The 15,596-nt window shown below is 46.0% G+C and overlaps 1 protein-coding gene across 1 annotated transcript in view; it reads right to left on the reverse strand.

Moving 5' to 3' along the window:
* Positions 1-1,432: 1,432 nt before the first annotated feature.
* ADAD1 (adenosine deaminase domain containing 1) overlaps positions 1,433-15,596 on the reverse strand; it is a 1,643,060-nt gene continuing 1,628,896 nt past the window's right edge. Inside the window, exon 12 of the mRNA XM_069631143.1 lies at positions 1,433-2,179. Within this exon, the coding sequence (XP_069487244.1) occupies positions 2,066-2,179 (114 nt within the window). The 3' untranslated portion in view covers positions 1,433-2,065. The remainder of the gene's footprint in view (positions 2,180-15,596) is intronic.

Raw genomic sequence — 15,596 nt, forward strand, 5'->3', positions numbered from 1 at the left:
CTAGCCACATTCATGAGCCAAAAGCGGTAAGCGCGGTATGGCTCGGTAAAACGTTATAAAAAATACACGAAAAAGCTTCTGCTGCCACCAGTCTGTTCCTAGGCACATTGTCCAGTCAACAAAAATTCCTTAGTGGATGACCGGGGTTCAAAAACATAAGGACACATTATGTGGTACAGTAATGCACTTTGTGCAATAATAAAATGTTACCAAAAGCCGCAACAAAGTCGTAAGACTAAGAAAAACAAAGTTTCTCAGTACTGACACAGCCTGAAGGACGTGTCAGTTTCCCCGTAACAATGAGCGAAAGCCCAGGGGAGCACAGTTGAAGGCTGTGCTCCACTGGCAAAAGCCAGGTCAGGATGTTAAAACAAAAGCTAAACGTTTGTGGGGTCCCTAAATATAGAGGGAAAGTTGCCTTTTGAGACATTTTCCCTAACACATATGTACATTGCAGGTTGTAGCGCCAGCACAAATATCAGTCTGCACTGGTCTTAGCCCTGGGTGTGACGGGAAGATAGTGTCAGTATTTGCCCAATGCCCATTCTTGCACAGGTGTAAGCTGTAGTGGTAACACAAGTGCAATTGTAATTATACCAGAGCCAAAGCCTGCCAACCATTGATACTGTGCTGTGGCTGCAACAATACCAGTTTAATGACAGAACGTACACTAGTCTTAGAAGTACCAAAATGATGGAATATGTGGTAAAACAGGGGTCAACGACAGATTTGTACAGGTCAGCCAGAAACCGGGTGGGTGTTTGGTATGAAACGCAGACATGATTTGTAATGGTGTTAGAGCGCATACGTGATTATTGTGCTGGTGCAGCCATTCATGCTGATACTGTAATTGAGCCTTGGTGGCAACCCAACACATTTTTGACATTGGAATTGCACTTATTTAAATGCCTGCACAATCATTCCTCTGGCGCCAGGACAAGTGCATATTGGATTTTGCCAACTGCACAACCACTAGCAACTTACGTATGCTAAAAAACAAACAAAAGAATCCCACAGTGAAGGGATATCAGTGCCCCAGCTCAGGCAGGCTTACCAAAGACTTTATAACTCAGTGAACCACAGCTAGGCTGGATTCCAACTGCAGTGCATTTATTGTACTGTCAACTGCAGGCTGTAGCCTCGCTGCCCATCCTGCCCATTCCAAACCCATTACCAACTTGGGGATCTCAGACCTCCCCCTTTTCTGGAATAGGCAGCCAGAGGTAGAAACCGCTGGCGGAACAGAGGTAAGGCAGTGATGTGTTAACTGAGCATAGAAAAAACAATCCCTGATGTGCCAGCTGGTCATAATGTAAAGAGGCAATGTAGTGCTACATGTACATAATGGAAATTACCAATCATGTATTCACTTGGGAAATGCAAATGGACTATGTGCTTTCAGGTCCAAATATAAATACATACAAACATACATACACAAAGTGAAAAAAGCCCTTTTTATTAAACCAAACATTTGGAGATATTTTGTCATCTTCCAGGGCATGACCATAAATAGAGTTTGCACTTTATTGTAAACATGCATATTGGGGCAATTGTACTCATAGCAAATCACAAACAAACAGGAATATGCTTTTCTTGACTAAGGGCACAATCTAGGTGTTTCACTGCAAGAACAACCGAGGGATCTGCAGCAATTACGTGCAATAAACTGCACACTCATATTGCGGTTAGCACTTCACATTATCACTAACATCTGAAAGTAATGTACACTGGCATCTCAAAAACGTAATGGACCATCAATAGGAGCAAATACTCAAAAGGATACAAAGATAAAAAATACAGATAAACTTAACCAAAGGTTTTACAAAATGCACATCAGAACTTAAAAGGTACAGTACTTAACTAATGAAAGCAAATAATTTCACATTTGTTGTATGACATACAGCTTGTGCAAGGAAAAACTGAACACCTCTAGAACCGTAGTTTTTGCACCAGTGCCATTTAGCAATTTGCATCATAATATTGGTTTATTGTTCAGAAAAGACACACCAAAAATATAATTGAAAATATGCCTAGGTGAAACTGCCCACACCATCGGTTTATAAGGTTACACTTTGAATTGTTCAATACTTTCAGATTTCACAATCCAGGTTCCATATCCCTGCTGCTCCAAGTAAGATTTCATCAAACATTTGGCTTCTTGATAGCAAGCCGACATAACCTACAGTAGACAAGACAAATCGAAGCTTTAATGAGAAATACTATTTAAATACATTAAGAGAACATTGGTAGTAGAAAAACATGGCTTCTTTTGTGGCAGCATAACACTAGCACTATAAGAGGTACATACACTCGCATAGATACCCGTGGTTTTATAGGTGAAACCAATTCGCAGCTACAGTTGCGCAAAGGGACGTTTTTGATTTTTGACAGATGAGCCACTTGTTTCTGCCACAAAGTGACACCCAAAATTACAATTAAAGCATCTACCGCTTGTTTATTTCCTCTATCCAGAAACAAGCGAATGCTAGGTGTATATTGCACAAAAACAAACAGATCCAAACACGGGGGGAGAGGGGGTGAAGCATATTTGTGTGCGTTTGGGGGCAGGTGGAGGAAGATTACCAATGGAGCTTCCTTTAGTGGTACCAGTTATTAACCAAGGATTGCATCTGGAGAAGGAAACTGCCCTTCCACTCCAGCCGCCACCACCACAAGGTATGGCATAGCCTTTACCCCAGCCAACATACCATTATTTTGTCTTTTTTAGGATGACAGATGGGTGGGAGCGTTTGGCCCGATGCAACGAAGTTTAAATATAAAATTAAAGGGCCAAAACAAGCGAGCACTGGCAACCTAGTATAGGGGCAGATGCCTCTGTTACCCTCACCAATATGTAGTAATATATGACAAAACAGTACCTTCCAAGAATCGTCTGTCTGTTGTTTGTATGGGCTTAGATTCACATACTTTGCATAGGCCAACATCTAGTGGTTGGTGCAGAGTATTACATTTTATATTTCGAAGACGAAAAAAGGGCATCGACGGGGCGTTCCCATAATACTACCCCTACTGTTACGCATAGTGTACCCATGATCCTTCAGGCGTCAAGGTCCGCAAGATTGTTATGTTTCTGCTTTGAGGTTGCATGAAGTCTAAAATAGACTACGTCTGGCAAACGTGTAAAATAAAAATAAAGCTCAAAAACAATTTGCTGCTAAAACATATAAGAGCAATACAATTTAGACGGATAATTTAAATAAATATGATTTAACATGCTGTTTGTAGTACCTTGAACTCCAGTAGCAGGGAGGGCGGGTGAGCGCATGTAAATCTAAGCAGTTACAAGCAACAGAAAGACCTTTGATACTGTGCTGTGGCTGCAACAAGTAATACCAGTGCAATGACAGAATGTACACTAGTCTTAGAAGAAGCAAAATGATGGAATATGTGGTAAAACAGGTGTCAAAGACAGATTTGAACAGGTCAGCCAGAAACCGGGTGGGTGTTTGGTATGAAACGCAGACATGATTTGTAATGGTGTTAGAGCGCATATGTGATTATTGTGCTGGTGCATCCATTCATGCTAATACTGTAATTGAGCCTTGATGGGAACCCAATACATTTTTGACATCGGAATTGCACTTATTTAAATGCCTGCACAATCATTCCTCTGGCGCTAGGACAAGTTCATATTGGATTTTGCCAACTGCACTACCACTAGCAACTTACGTATGCTAAAAAACAAACAAAAAAATCTCCACAGTGAAGGGATATCAGTGCCCCAGCTCAGGCAGGCTTACCAAAGACTTTCTAACTAAGCCAACCAAAGCTAGGCTGCAGTCCAACTGCAGTGCCATTATTGTAGTGTCTACTGCAGGCTGTAGCCTCGCCGTCCATCCTGCCCATCCAAACCCAATACCAACTTGGGGAGCTCCGGCCTCCCCCCTTTTCTGGAATAGGCAGCCAAAGGTAGAAACCGCTGGCGGAACAGAGGCAAGGCAGTGATGTGTTAACTGAGCATAGAGAAAACAATCCCTGATGTGCCAGCTGGTCACAATGTAAAGAGGTGGACATAATGGAAATTACCAATCATGTATTCACTTTGTCTTCTAAGGCTTGTGAATCTGCTTATAATCACATGCTTTGCATAGAATAGCAAGCAATACGTGAAGAAGGTGGAGAATGAATTGAAGCAACAGGAATAAACAAAATGTTTTCACACAGCCTGTCCCACCTGTGAATCATTTCTTGCTTGCGCGGCAACACAAAAGTGTTGTGGTAAAGGGTATAGAAAACTCCATGTTGCTGCCTTACGAATAGCTTCCAGTGGCATTTTAGCTATGAAAGTCAAAGTAGCTCCCGTACTACGTGTAGAATATGCCCTGGGTGTAAAACCAAGTGTTTTACTTCAAAGGGTATAACACTATTGGATACACCTTAGAATCCATCTGGTGATAGTAGCCCCCTTGGCTTGGGGCTGCCAGTGATACAACAAACATATCAGTTTTCCTCAGTTGCTTTGTCTTGTTAAGGTAGTACATGACTGCTGTGAGTACAGTCAGCGTATGAAGAGCTCGTTCCACCGAGTCTTGAAAGAAAGCTGGTGATTGATCAGTTGACATGAAATTTAGATATGTATTTTGGTGAAAAACGTGGGTGTGTTCTCAAGGCAACCTTGTTCTAATGCACTGTGACAAAGGGCTCTGTCACGGATAAAGCTTGTAGTTCACTAATTCTGTGAATAGATGTAATAGATACAAAGCAAGCCACCTTATAGGCGAGGCCCTTTAAGGATGCACTTTGCATGGATTCAAAAGGTGTACCAATGAGTTTGCCTAGCACAACATTTAGATCCCAAACTGGTTGCGGGTTAGCTACGGGTGATTATAATCGTTTAACTCTTTCCTTGAAGACTTTGGTATGTGGTATTCTCCACTAGGAGACTTTGGGGGTCATCATGATTTAGCCGTTAATACAGTGGTAATTCCGCCCTGGCAGTGTTACCGTTACTGCCGGGATGACCAGCAGAATTACTGCTGCATGATGGACACGCGCTCCTCCCGGCGGAAACGGTAATGCCGTCTGACGGTATCACCACCGCAATGGCAATTGGGCAAAAATACAGCCAAAATGATACCGGTATTACAGTTACCAGTGGCACACTGGCCGGTATTACCAGTGGTGGAAATAGCATCACCGCCAGAACGGGAAGCTCGGCGGCGACCTCGCAAGGATGAAAGGCTGAGTTTGGCCCTGCCGGGATTCGAACTTGCGCTAGCAGGCACTGCACGTATATCAAAGCGAGCGCTCTACCCGCTGTGCCACTTGACCGGCTCTTAAAAGAATCCACTAGGAATCACCCATTTCCTATTGCCAGCCAGTCCCCATACGGACACCATCATGTCACAGGAGAAAAAGTCACACCTTCCAGAATCCCGGCTGTGGAAACCACCATTTATGGAGTCAGAGCTCACTGCACTGGCAGATGCAGTAGTGAAGCATTCAGAGGAGCTATTTGGAAACAAAGGAAGACCTCTGCACAGAGGAAGATGGCCATATGGGCCAACGACATGGCAAGGGTAATGGCAGTGCACACCATAACTCGTAGAGCAAAGGACTGCCACAAGTGCAGTCATGACCTGAAGGCGAGGGTCCGCAGCATCATTGCCAGAGACAGGAGGGAGACATGTCCTGGGAGGAGACGGCCAGCTCCATCCTCCACAAAGAGTGCATAGAGGGGATTGGGAGCACAGGGGCCGGAGCAGGGTCCCACGGCGATAGCAGTAAGTCAATTTGACCCCATGTACGCAGTATGCAGTGTCCAAAAGCATGTGTCCCCAGCAGAGATGTGCAAAATGGGCAATGGAATGGGCCAAAACACGGCAATCACAGCAAATGTGCAGCGAGCACACACGTCGCAGGGAGGTGAGGAAATCTAGCAATGCACATGCAATGTAGGTGAAACGTGCATGCAAACATATGGTCACATGAGAAGCATCCATGTGTGCTATTATAGTCCATGTAGGCAAGTGGCACCCCATTGCAGCACCCATAACAAGCCACCTTGCATGCACCGGTGTACACCCTCTGCAGGCACTAACGCCACCTAGTAGCAGCAGCACTCATTGGACCGATTCCACCCATGCCAATCAGAGGAAATGCGTGTCCCTGGAACACACACGTCACATGAGTTGTCTTGCAAGCCTGCAGACATGTCTGCAAGATGACTGACAGTATGTCATTCTATTCCCAACAGGTACACAGTCCACAGGCAGTGATGAGGCAGGACCCTCCACTGCAGGCACATCATCTGCCTCCACCCCTACACAGGCTAGACACCTTGCCAGCGGGAGCAAGCAGCAGAGCAGAGCTGCAAAGCCGCCACCACCACCTCCACCTACCACCACAGAGGATATACCAGGAAGTCTAGAGGATGTCACCATCCCCATGTCAGCGCTCACTGGGCCCCCACCAGCCCGGCAGGTGACATTGGTCAATGAAGCAGCCACTGTCATGCCACAGTCAGTACCTGTCGTGGCACACTCTGCTGCCGTTATTGCTCTGGCTGGAAGTCGAATGGGTACCAGCACGCCTCCTCACCATCACGGGCAGTGCAGTCACCGGTCCATCATGGCAGGGCCAATGTCGATACCACCAACGAGGATGGGGGGGGGGAGGACCACGACATGGGATTTCCAACACTATGCTTCCCTCAAGACACAGCCGACCAACTCTGCCTGTGCCCACCATGCCGGCTGTATGGGCCAGGCATGGGTGGAATAGAACAGCGGCAGGCATCCATTCAGACACTAGCAGGCCAGCAGCTTCAAGAAAGGCAGGCCAGTAGCTTCAAGAACGGAAGGCCATGCGTGACTGCCTGCAGGGGTGCAGCCGCAGGATGTCCAAGTCACTCGGCCATGCCACCACTGCCATGACCTCAGTGGGACGGAGTGTGGGAGCACACAGAGGCAACCTTAGCTTCTACCAAGAGCATACAGCTTACCTTGCAGTACATTCGGAACCCATGGGTCAGAGCCCTCCATCTCTGTGACCCCCACAGAGGGGTCCCTACCTAGCAGCCTAAGGTGCCGCTCACAGTGCCTCCAAACTGGCACGGAAGGCTTCCATGCCGAAGAGGCACAGAAAGTGACTGTTGGACACTGCAGGGGTGGCTTTGGGAGGGTGTTCTTGGGGCCGGTGTCCTTAGGGAGGACAATTTGAGTTTTTTTTGGGGGAGGGTGTTCTTGAGGAGGCGGCGTTTTGAGATAGTTCATGGGGAGGGTGTTTTGTGTCAGGTGTTTTGGGGGCACAGTGTTTTGGTGAAGGTTGTTTCACATTTCAACATTAAAATGTTTATCACTTGAAGCAATGCTAAGACATTCCTTATTGTGCATAGGTGTTTAATGGTGTGACTATGTACATAGGTGGCAGGCACGTGTATGACAATGTTGAACAAAAACGTGTCAATGAGTTCTTGGCAAACCACCCTGCCATCTTCCCGCTCAGTGCATGTAGGCACAGCACCCGCAGGTACTGAGTCTTCATCAGGCGGTGACATGTCCTCATCCCGGGGTAGGGGACCATTCCGCCTGATGCAAATGTTGTGCAACATTGCACAGGCAAGTACAATGGGTCTATGTGAAAACATATCATAAATCACTGTGAATCCCTTAACATTAATTTATTTCTTTTGACCCATTTCACTGCACATTTGCGGGTGGAGACACCTCCCTCCCCGCAAATCCCACGTATCCCCCCACATTTATTATTACCTTAAGCCACATGCCCCCACATATATATTTGGTGAAATCGGTTAAAAACATTCAATGTTATGGGATCCATAGTGATTTCTGCCACCTTATCGGGCCTGTATATGAAAAACCCCTCCAGAGCAGTGCAAGCACCACAGGCGAGCCTTTAACAGGCCAAAGGTCTGCTCAATACAGACCCTAGTCCGGGCTTCTGCCAGGTTGTAGGCAACCTCCTGCGGTATCTGTGGATTCGTTTTTGGTGTCACGAGCCGTGGAAGTTGGGGGTATCTAGAGACACCTGCAGGAGCAAAGGTCACAGTTGTCAGCCACAGTGCATTGGGGATATGTTGCCTGTTACAATGGCATGTTGATAGTCAGTCTGTGCATGCATTTCACAAGTATTGTCACACAACATGATGCCCCATTCCAGTCCTTTCATATGGAGACATGTACTCGGTGGGGGCGGGGGGCTGCATTTGCTCTGTCGTGGTACATCATGCACACAGCTCACAGCCAGCACTGGTCGCTTTCAGGGTCTTTGATTGACAGGGCAGCACATACTGCTTCCATGTTCTAGGATAATCAGTCAACTTCATCCTTTTGCATTCAAAGCACAGTCACATTGATCCTTTGTTATATGACAGTCATCATCATCTTTTGTAGCTGACACTCTGGGTGCGCCCCATCTCCTGGGCATAATTAGGACATCTCTAGGGGGGCCCAGCCCGCCAGTTTGAAGACCATAGATTTATTGGAATGTGTAAAGTTGCATTGTGGTTTCTGTAGTCCAATGTGTGTAGGTAGCCTGTTGGTCAAATATGCATTGGCCATTTACTGCAGCATTATGACTTAAGCCCTAGTCCTGTGGGTTGAAGTATGTCATGTGTGGGGTGTGCAGGCAGATTCTGCATGAACAGGGCCCTGACAGGGCATGCACTCTACATTTGTGGTGATCCCCCTCACATAGCATCTCAATTGTGCTGGGAAAATAGTGTGATGGCACTTAGTCACCCAATATCCAGGTCCATGGCCTCTCCATGTTTCCCGGCAGAGTGCTGTTCCACAGGACCATGGCATCATGGGTGGAACCAGGGATGCGGGCACAGCAACGTGTGATTATGAGGTCTGGATCACAGGTGACCTGAACATTGAGGTAGTGGTTCTGGTTCCGGCTGTGGTAGACCTCTTCCGATGTCTGGGGTGCCACTGACTCCAAATGGGTGCAGTCAAGAGCTGCAATGACATTGGGCGTGTGGGCTGAGGTGTAAAAACGTGCCTTCATGGCGTTCACCTGTGCCAGGGTGGTGGGTAGGGAGATGTATCATGACACATGGTGCAGGAGTGCTTCCAGCAACTGCATGCGCACATGTGAAAACGTGGGGTGGGACATGCCATGCAGTTGCAAGTAAGTGCAGGACCGACAAGCTTCCAGCGGTGATATGGCTGTTTTGTTGATCCTGCTTCCAATATCATCCAGAATAAGGGTCGTCAGCTGAGCAATTGTCTCCCTGTTCAGTCAGTACGTCTATCTGTCAGGGTCCAGGCGCTCGCCTTGAATGGCGTCTCCTCCTCCTCCTCTACTCTGCCTCCTGCACCCTATGTTGCTCTTCCATTCCTTGCAGTTCAATGCGTAGCTGGAACAGCTGCATGTTCATACGCACAGAAACCAGTGGCAGCATCGTGGTGTTGGAAAGTGTGTGTGTGGGGGAGGTGTGGCCCTTATGAACCCTTCCTGAATGCATTGGGCACACCTGTGGTCCCATTTTCATCACCTTTATGCATTTACCGCCACCTTTTAGGTAGAGGTATCGCTGCTGTGTTTTTGGCAGTATTACCGCCAAATTACAGCATTGTTACTGCCATTTTCCCACCTTGTGATACGCCGGTAATACCAGTTTGCCGGCATTACCATTGCCGGAGATAGTCGGTGGAAAATGTGCAGACTTTTACCGGCAACGGTATTACTGGCAACTCGTGATTCAGCGGTACGGTAAAAGTGGCAGTTATACCAGTTACCACCACTTTTACAGTATAATGCCAAACTCGTAATGACCCCCTTTGTTTTGAGAAGTTGTGTAAGCCGCCAGATGAACCTTTAAGGAATTAAATATTAGACCGCAGTCGAATAAATCAAGGAGGTAATGATGAATATGTGAAAGTGAACAGTCAATAGAACATTCTACACCGTATGACACATCTTTTCAATGTTTAAAGTAGCAGTACCTAATGTTGGGTTTGCATGCCTCCTTTTACGTTTCCATGCATCCGGTGGGTAAATCGAGGTGCAGTGCAAGGGACGGAATGCAGTGCAAGGGAGGGGGCCCTTTGCAAGGCTAATTAAAAATCAAATGAAAGCTGCTGGAATCAACACTCGGTGTCTGCGAGGGAAACCAGCACTCATAGGGGCCAAAATGACACAGTACATTTTTTTAAAAAAAGGAAGAAAAGACAATGGGCCTCATTACGACCGTGGCGGTCCGGAAATAACGGTGGCGGTAAACCCGCCGCCACCGTTGTTTCCGGACCGCCTGATCCCGACCCCTGCAGGCGGGAGGTGATGTTCCCGCCAGGTCTGACCTGGCGGGTTTAACACCGCCCGCCTGCAGGCGGACGAGGAAACACCGGCAGCATTACAAGATGCTGCCGGTGTTTCCATGATCCCGATTCCCATTGAGTCCCATAGGACTAAATGGGAATGGGGATTTACACCATTCCGCCTCCGTGATTCCCGGAAAACCGGGGTTGTGATGCCCCGGTAATTCCGGGAATCACGGAGGCGGAATGGTAATACGAGTCCGGCGTTAACCAGGCGGTTTTACCGCCTCGGTTAACGCCGGATTCGTAATGAGGCCCAATGTAATAAAAACACATTGCAATTTAATAAAACCTAACGTGTAACAATTTAAGCTACACACAAGAATGAAAAGCGTGTTCCAGGAAAGACAATTAAATTAAACATATATACAAACATACAGATAGCCTGACATTCTCGGAAAAAACAAATAATACCAAACAAGGAGTAATGACAAGGATGACTCAAGATTCTGTAGTTTATGGCTGTTTAAAGGTCCGATTCCACACTGGTTCTGGGGTTGCTTGTGTTTCCGTGCAGAGGGACCTGGCCTAGCAGTTCGAGCTGGACTGCTATCATTGGTGGCAGTACCTGACTGATTTGCACATGGCTGGACCCCTTTTGCAATGGCGCAGACGGGTTAAAAAACAGTGGTGTGGAAGGTTGCCCAGAGCAAAGCCAGTGGTTCAGATGAATTCAAAATCTTCCACCCATCACTTTTGTGCTTAATGTTTGTCTCACTATGTGAGAGAGGGTATGCCCAGACGTGGGTCCCTTGCTCGCTGCGCCATAGGGAACCAAGCTGCACCTCACTGAGGAGACCCAACAAGGCCGAAACATGTCTGGGGTTGCTTGTGTTTCCGTGCAGAGGGGACCTGGCCTAGCAGTTCAAGCTGGGCTGCTACCATTGGTGGCAGTACCTGACTGATTTGCATATGGCTGGACCCCTTTTGCAAAGGCGCAGATGGGCTAAAAAAAGGTGGTGTGGAAGGTTGCCCAGAGCAAAGCCAGTGGTTCAGATTAATTCAAAACCTTCCACCCATCACTTTTGTGCTTACTGTTTGTCTCACTATGTGAGAGAGGGTATGCCCAGACGTGGGTCCCTTGCTCGCTACGCCATAGGGAACCAAGCTGCACCTCACTGAGGAGGCCCAACAAGGCCGAAACATGTCTGGGGTTGCTTGTGTTTCTGTGCAGAGGGGACCTGGCCTAGCAGTTCGAGCTGGGCTGCTACCATTGGTGGCAGTACCTGACTGATTTGCATATGGCTGGACCCCTTTTGCAATGGCGCAGACAGGCTAAAAAACGGTGGTGTGGAAGGTTGCCCAGAGCAAAGCCAGTGGTTCAGATTAATTCAAAACCTTCCACCCATCACTTTTGTGCTTACTGTTTGTCTCACTATGTGAGAGGGGGTATGCCCACACGTGGGTCCCTTGCTCGCTACGCTATAGGGAACCAAGCTGCACCTCACTGAGGAGGCCCAACAAGGCCGAAACATGTCTGGGGTTGCTTGTGTTTCTGTGCAGAGGGGACCTGGCCTAGCAGTTCGAGCTGGGCTGCTACCATTGGTGGCAATACCTGACTGATTTGCATATGGCTGGACCCCTTTTGCAATGGCGCAGACGGGCTAAAAAACGGTGGTGTGGAAGGTTGCCCAGAGCAAAGCCAGTGGTTCAGATTCATTCAAAACCTTCCACCCATCACTTTTGTGCTTACCGATTCCACACTGGACAAAGGCCTAGCCCTCTTCAGGACAAAAACAAATATCAGTGGGTAGCACGCATTGCGATGATTAATTTTGAAGAAGGAATAGTGTAGACATCAATATTGGTCTGACGCAGGTCTCAAATAGAACAACTTGATTTGCTTAATCAGGGACAACAAAGGTTCACATCGAGTTCTTTTAATGGATAAAGGCGCAAATTCGACCAGCTGCACCGGTTCCTCCTTGTTGTTGTCACGAGAGCACTCTCCTTCTAGTGACCCACTGGCTCTCTGATGGAGCGCAATGAATGCACTTGACACCAGCCATACGTATCAGTGGTGTCTCAAAGTGAGGTTAAGTCGAGGTGACCAAACTAGGACTTCTGGAGCCAAGCTGCTAAGTTGGTTGTATGAGGTTGAGAATGTAAAACGTGCCCCTGTGATAACAGGTTGTAAGTGGGTGTTGTGGGGGAAAACTAAGAATGAAAATGTGTTGAACTCCTGAGATACTGCTATTTCTCCTCTAGTTATGATACGTGCTTGCTAACTGCCATGTTTAACAGTGCCTTTTTGCCATAACAGTGTGCGTACTACATTATAACGTGCATGTCCTAACCACATGGGAGCTTTGCCTTCCACTGCATAATGATGCCCATTACCACAGTTCTTGCTACCGATGTATTTCCCGTTTGGAACATTGATGTGTATTTTAGAGCATTGCCTCACTAGGCAAGGCGGCTTTTGCAGGCAGAAGAGTAGCCATAGTAGGCGAGGCATCTCACCCTGAACTGTGAGAGGATCGTGGAAGTAGCATGCACAGCAGGAATTGTAACGCATCTTAAATATTTTGCACCAACACCAGGCGTAAGAACGTAGCATCTGCTTATGACTTGAAGGCTAAGAAACTAAACAGCTTCCTGAAACATTGTTGCTTGTCAATCTCATGTAATGCCAGAACCACCCCTTCCATTGAAATGCATGTGTACTCTTCTGTATAAAAGCACTGTGCGCCGAGGGAGGGGGGTTGCTGCGCCGAGCCATGTTCTGCCGTGGGGTTGCTGTTTGTCCTGTGTATGCTGGCTGCTAATAAAGACGTTGACCAATTCACCTGAAGATTCTGTGGTTGATTTTCCATGCCAGTGTATTCCTTTTTTTGGTGGGCACAAGGACATTTTGAGAAGATGGGAGTGCCACGTTTGCCTTGCACACATTGGAGCAATGAGTATCGTAGTTAAATGTTTCTGATGCATCTTGTGGATGACCCTGTGTAAGAGGGGAGTTTGGAGGGGGTGGGGGTTGGGTGAGAATGAGCAAATATCGATGAATTGATCTATAGTGCATTCCCCACTGATCCCTTCTGTGGGTACCTGGAGGGGTAACCTGGGCATGTTGCTTTTTCTGCTGTTGCGAAAAGGTCCATTGAAGGTTGCCCCCATTGAATAAAAATGCATCAGAGTACATTTGTGTTCAACTCCCACTCGTGCTCTAGCTATTGTGATCTGCTTAAACTGACCGTTAGACAGTTGTGTTCCCCCTCAAATTTGTTGAGCATAGAGATGAACTGACCTTGAAGCAAGTTTTCACAACTTTGGGGAGTGTGTTCTGCCCAGTTTGCTGATGTAAAACATGGCTGTTGTACTGTCTATTGCAATCAGAACGTGTAATGCCCTGTGCACAGCCAGGAGGTCCAGTATGTTTATGTGCTAGTTCTCTAGTGGCAATGACCATGCGCCTTGAGCTGTGAGGTGTAGGAAATGAGCGCCCCAACCTGTTATGGATGAGTCTGCTGAGATGGATAGGTGACTTGGCGAGTTGACAAAGATTTCCCCTTTTGCATATCTTGTTTTGTCCACTATTTTAGAGCCAGCATCTTCCACTAGATCATCCCAATATCCCTCTGCTTGAGACCACTGTTTCGCTAACTATTCTTGTAGTGACACATATGTAGTCTGGCATGTAGCACAATGAAGATGCAAGACACCATCATGCTGAGCAGACGCATAACCCTTCGGATTGTTATCTGCCGTCCGGCTACGTAACAGGTGTAACGGTGTAGAAGTAGATGTGGCACACGGGTGACATTTTTCTGGTCAAATGTTTACTGAAAGGAAATACAATGGAATCCCTATCTGTCCCTATAGCTAAAAGGAGTTGCTCTGCCTCAAACAAAACTAAGGATAGTGTCAGAATGTCCATCAAAAGCGATAGTGCACAGACTAAAGTCCCAAACCTATTTCTTTCCCTCACACTTCAATAGAAAACTATAATTCTAGCTTCACCACGATTCCCGGAAGGTGGTTCTTTCCTTCTGGACGGGTGTTGGCAGTTCGTGACTACAGGGGAGATTTCTTTTGTTTTTAATTTTTTCTTATTGTTATAGTTGAGCATTTCAACCTTTCGATATATTTATATATTATTTCAAACATAATCACTTAAAATTGAACATGAACAGATTAAAATAATATGACCAATCATATTACTCATAAACACATGGTAAAACAAACAGTTAACATTGACACTTGCTAAAATGGAAACAATCGTATATTGGGGATGCTGTTTGTAGCACATGATTAAAAAGTTTCTGATTTAAAATAGAATAGACAAATATTTGATTTGTATGTATCAAGATAGAAAATATTAAAATAGTAATTTTTTTATTTTTAGGAATTTGCCTTTTATCATATTGTGTGTGTTCTACTGTAAATGGATATCTAATGATGCATAGTCGCTGGTGTCATACAAGCTCTAAGGACAATAATAATGTAAGGGCTGCAATACTCACACAAACTCGTTCTCCACTAAAAAATCTTTCTCCAGAACATATTATGAGTTACATTTCTACAGTTTTGGAACAGGGATTGCAAGAATAGTTTTCTTTTTGATAGCAATGTGGGACAATTTACTAGGAGGTGTTTAAGTGTCTCAAGTACTTCTGAAGCATTGCAGAATTTGCAATTCTTGAGATGCCCGACCATTTATTGGAGACTTCTCTAATAGGCCACAAGTACAAACAGAAACGAAGAAACGGATTCCTGTACAAAGAACTCAGAAATTTCAGGAGATAGGGCTCTCATTCATAGAGTTTCTTTAGTCTGAAATGCTCCTGATCAAAGATTTATATGATATACATTATTATCTTGTTTGAATCCAATCATAGAGCCACAGCTTTTGCTTTGCACGACCAGGATTAGAAATTAAAAGTACATTTGAAAAGTCTGCATCTTGCATATTTTCAACAACTTGTTTTTTCCAAGCTACTATCAGGCAATCTTTGGTAGTTTCTAAATATGCCATGAAGTTTCCATGCATATGAGCATTTTTTGGTCATATTGTGAGAGGCACAAATCAAACCATCACCTTAGTTTTTTCTAGATTTATTGTGAGCTGATTTTAACTTCATATCGTTCAAGAGCTGTTAAAAGATTTTGAAGACCTCTCAGGGTTTTGGAAAAGAGAACTTAATCGTCTGCGTATAGTAGCCAAGGTACTGGACGCTGACTGAGCTTTGGAGGGTCAGACACATTTTTATTAAGATGTGAGCCAATGTCTGTAATAAATAAATTGAACAAGCCCGAGGCCAAGATACAACCCTGTTTGAGGCCTCTATA

This window comes from Ambystoma mexicanum, chromosome 6q (genome assembly GCF_040938575.1).
Source record: "Ambystoma mexicanum isolate Mex_15411 chromosome 6q, UKY_AmexF1_1, whole genome shotgun sequence".
Lineage (NCBI taxonomy): Eukaryota > Metazoa > Chordata > Amphibia > Caudata > Ambystomatidae > Ambystoma > Ambystoma mexicanum.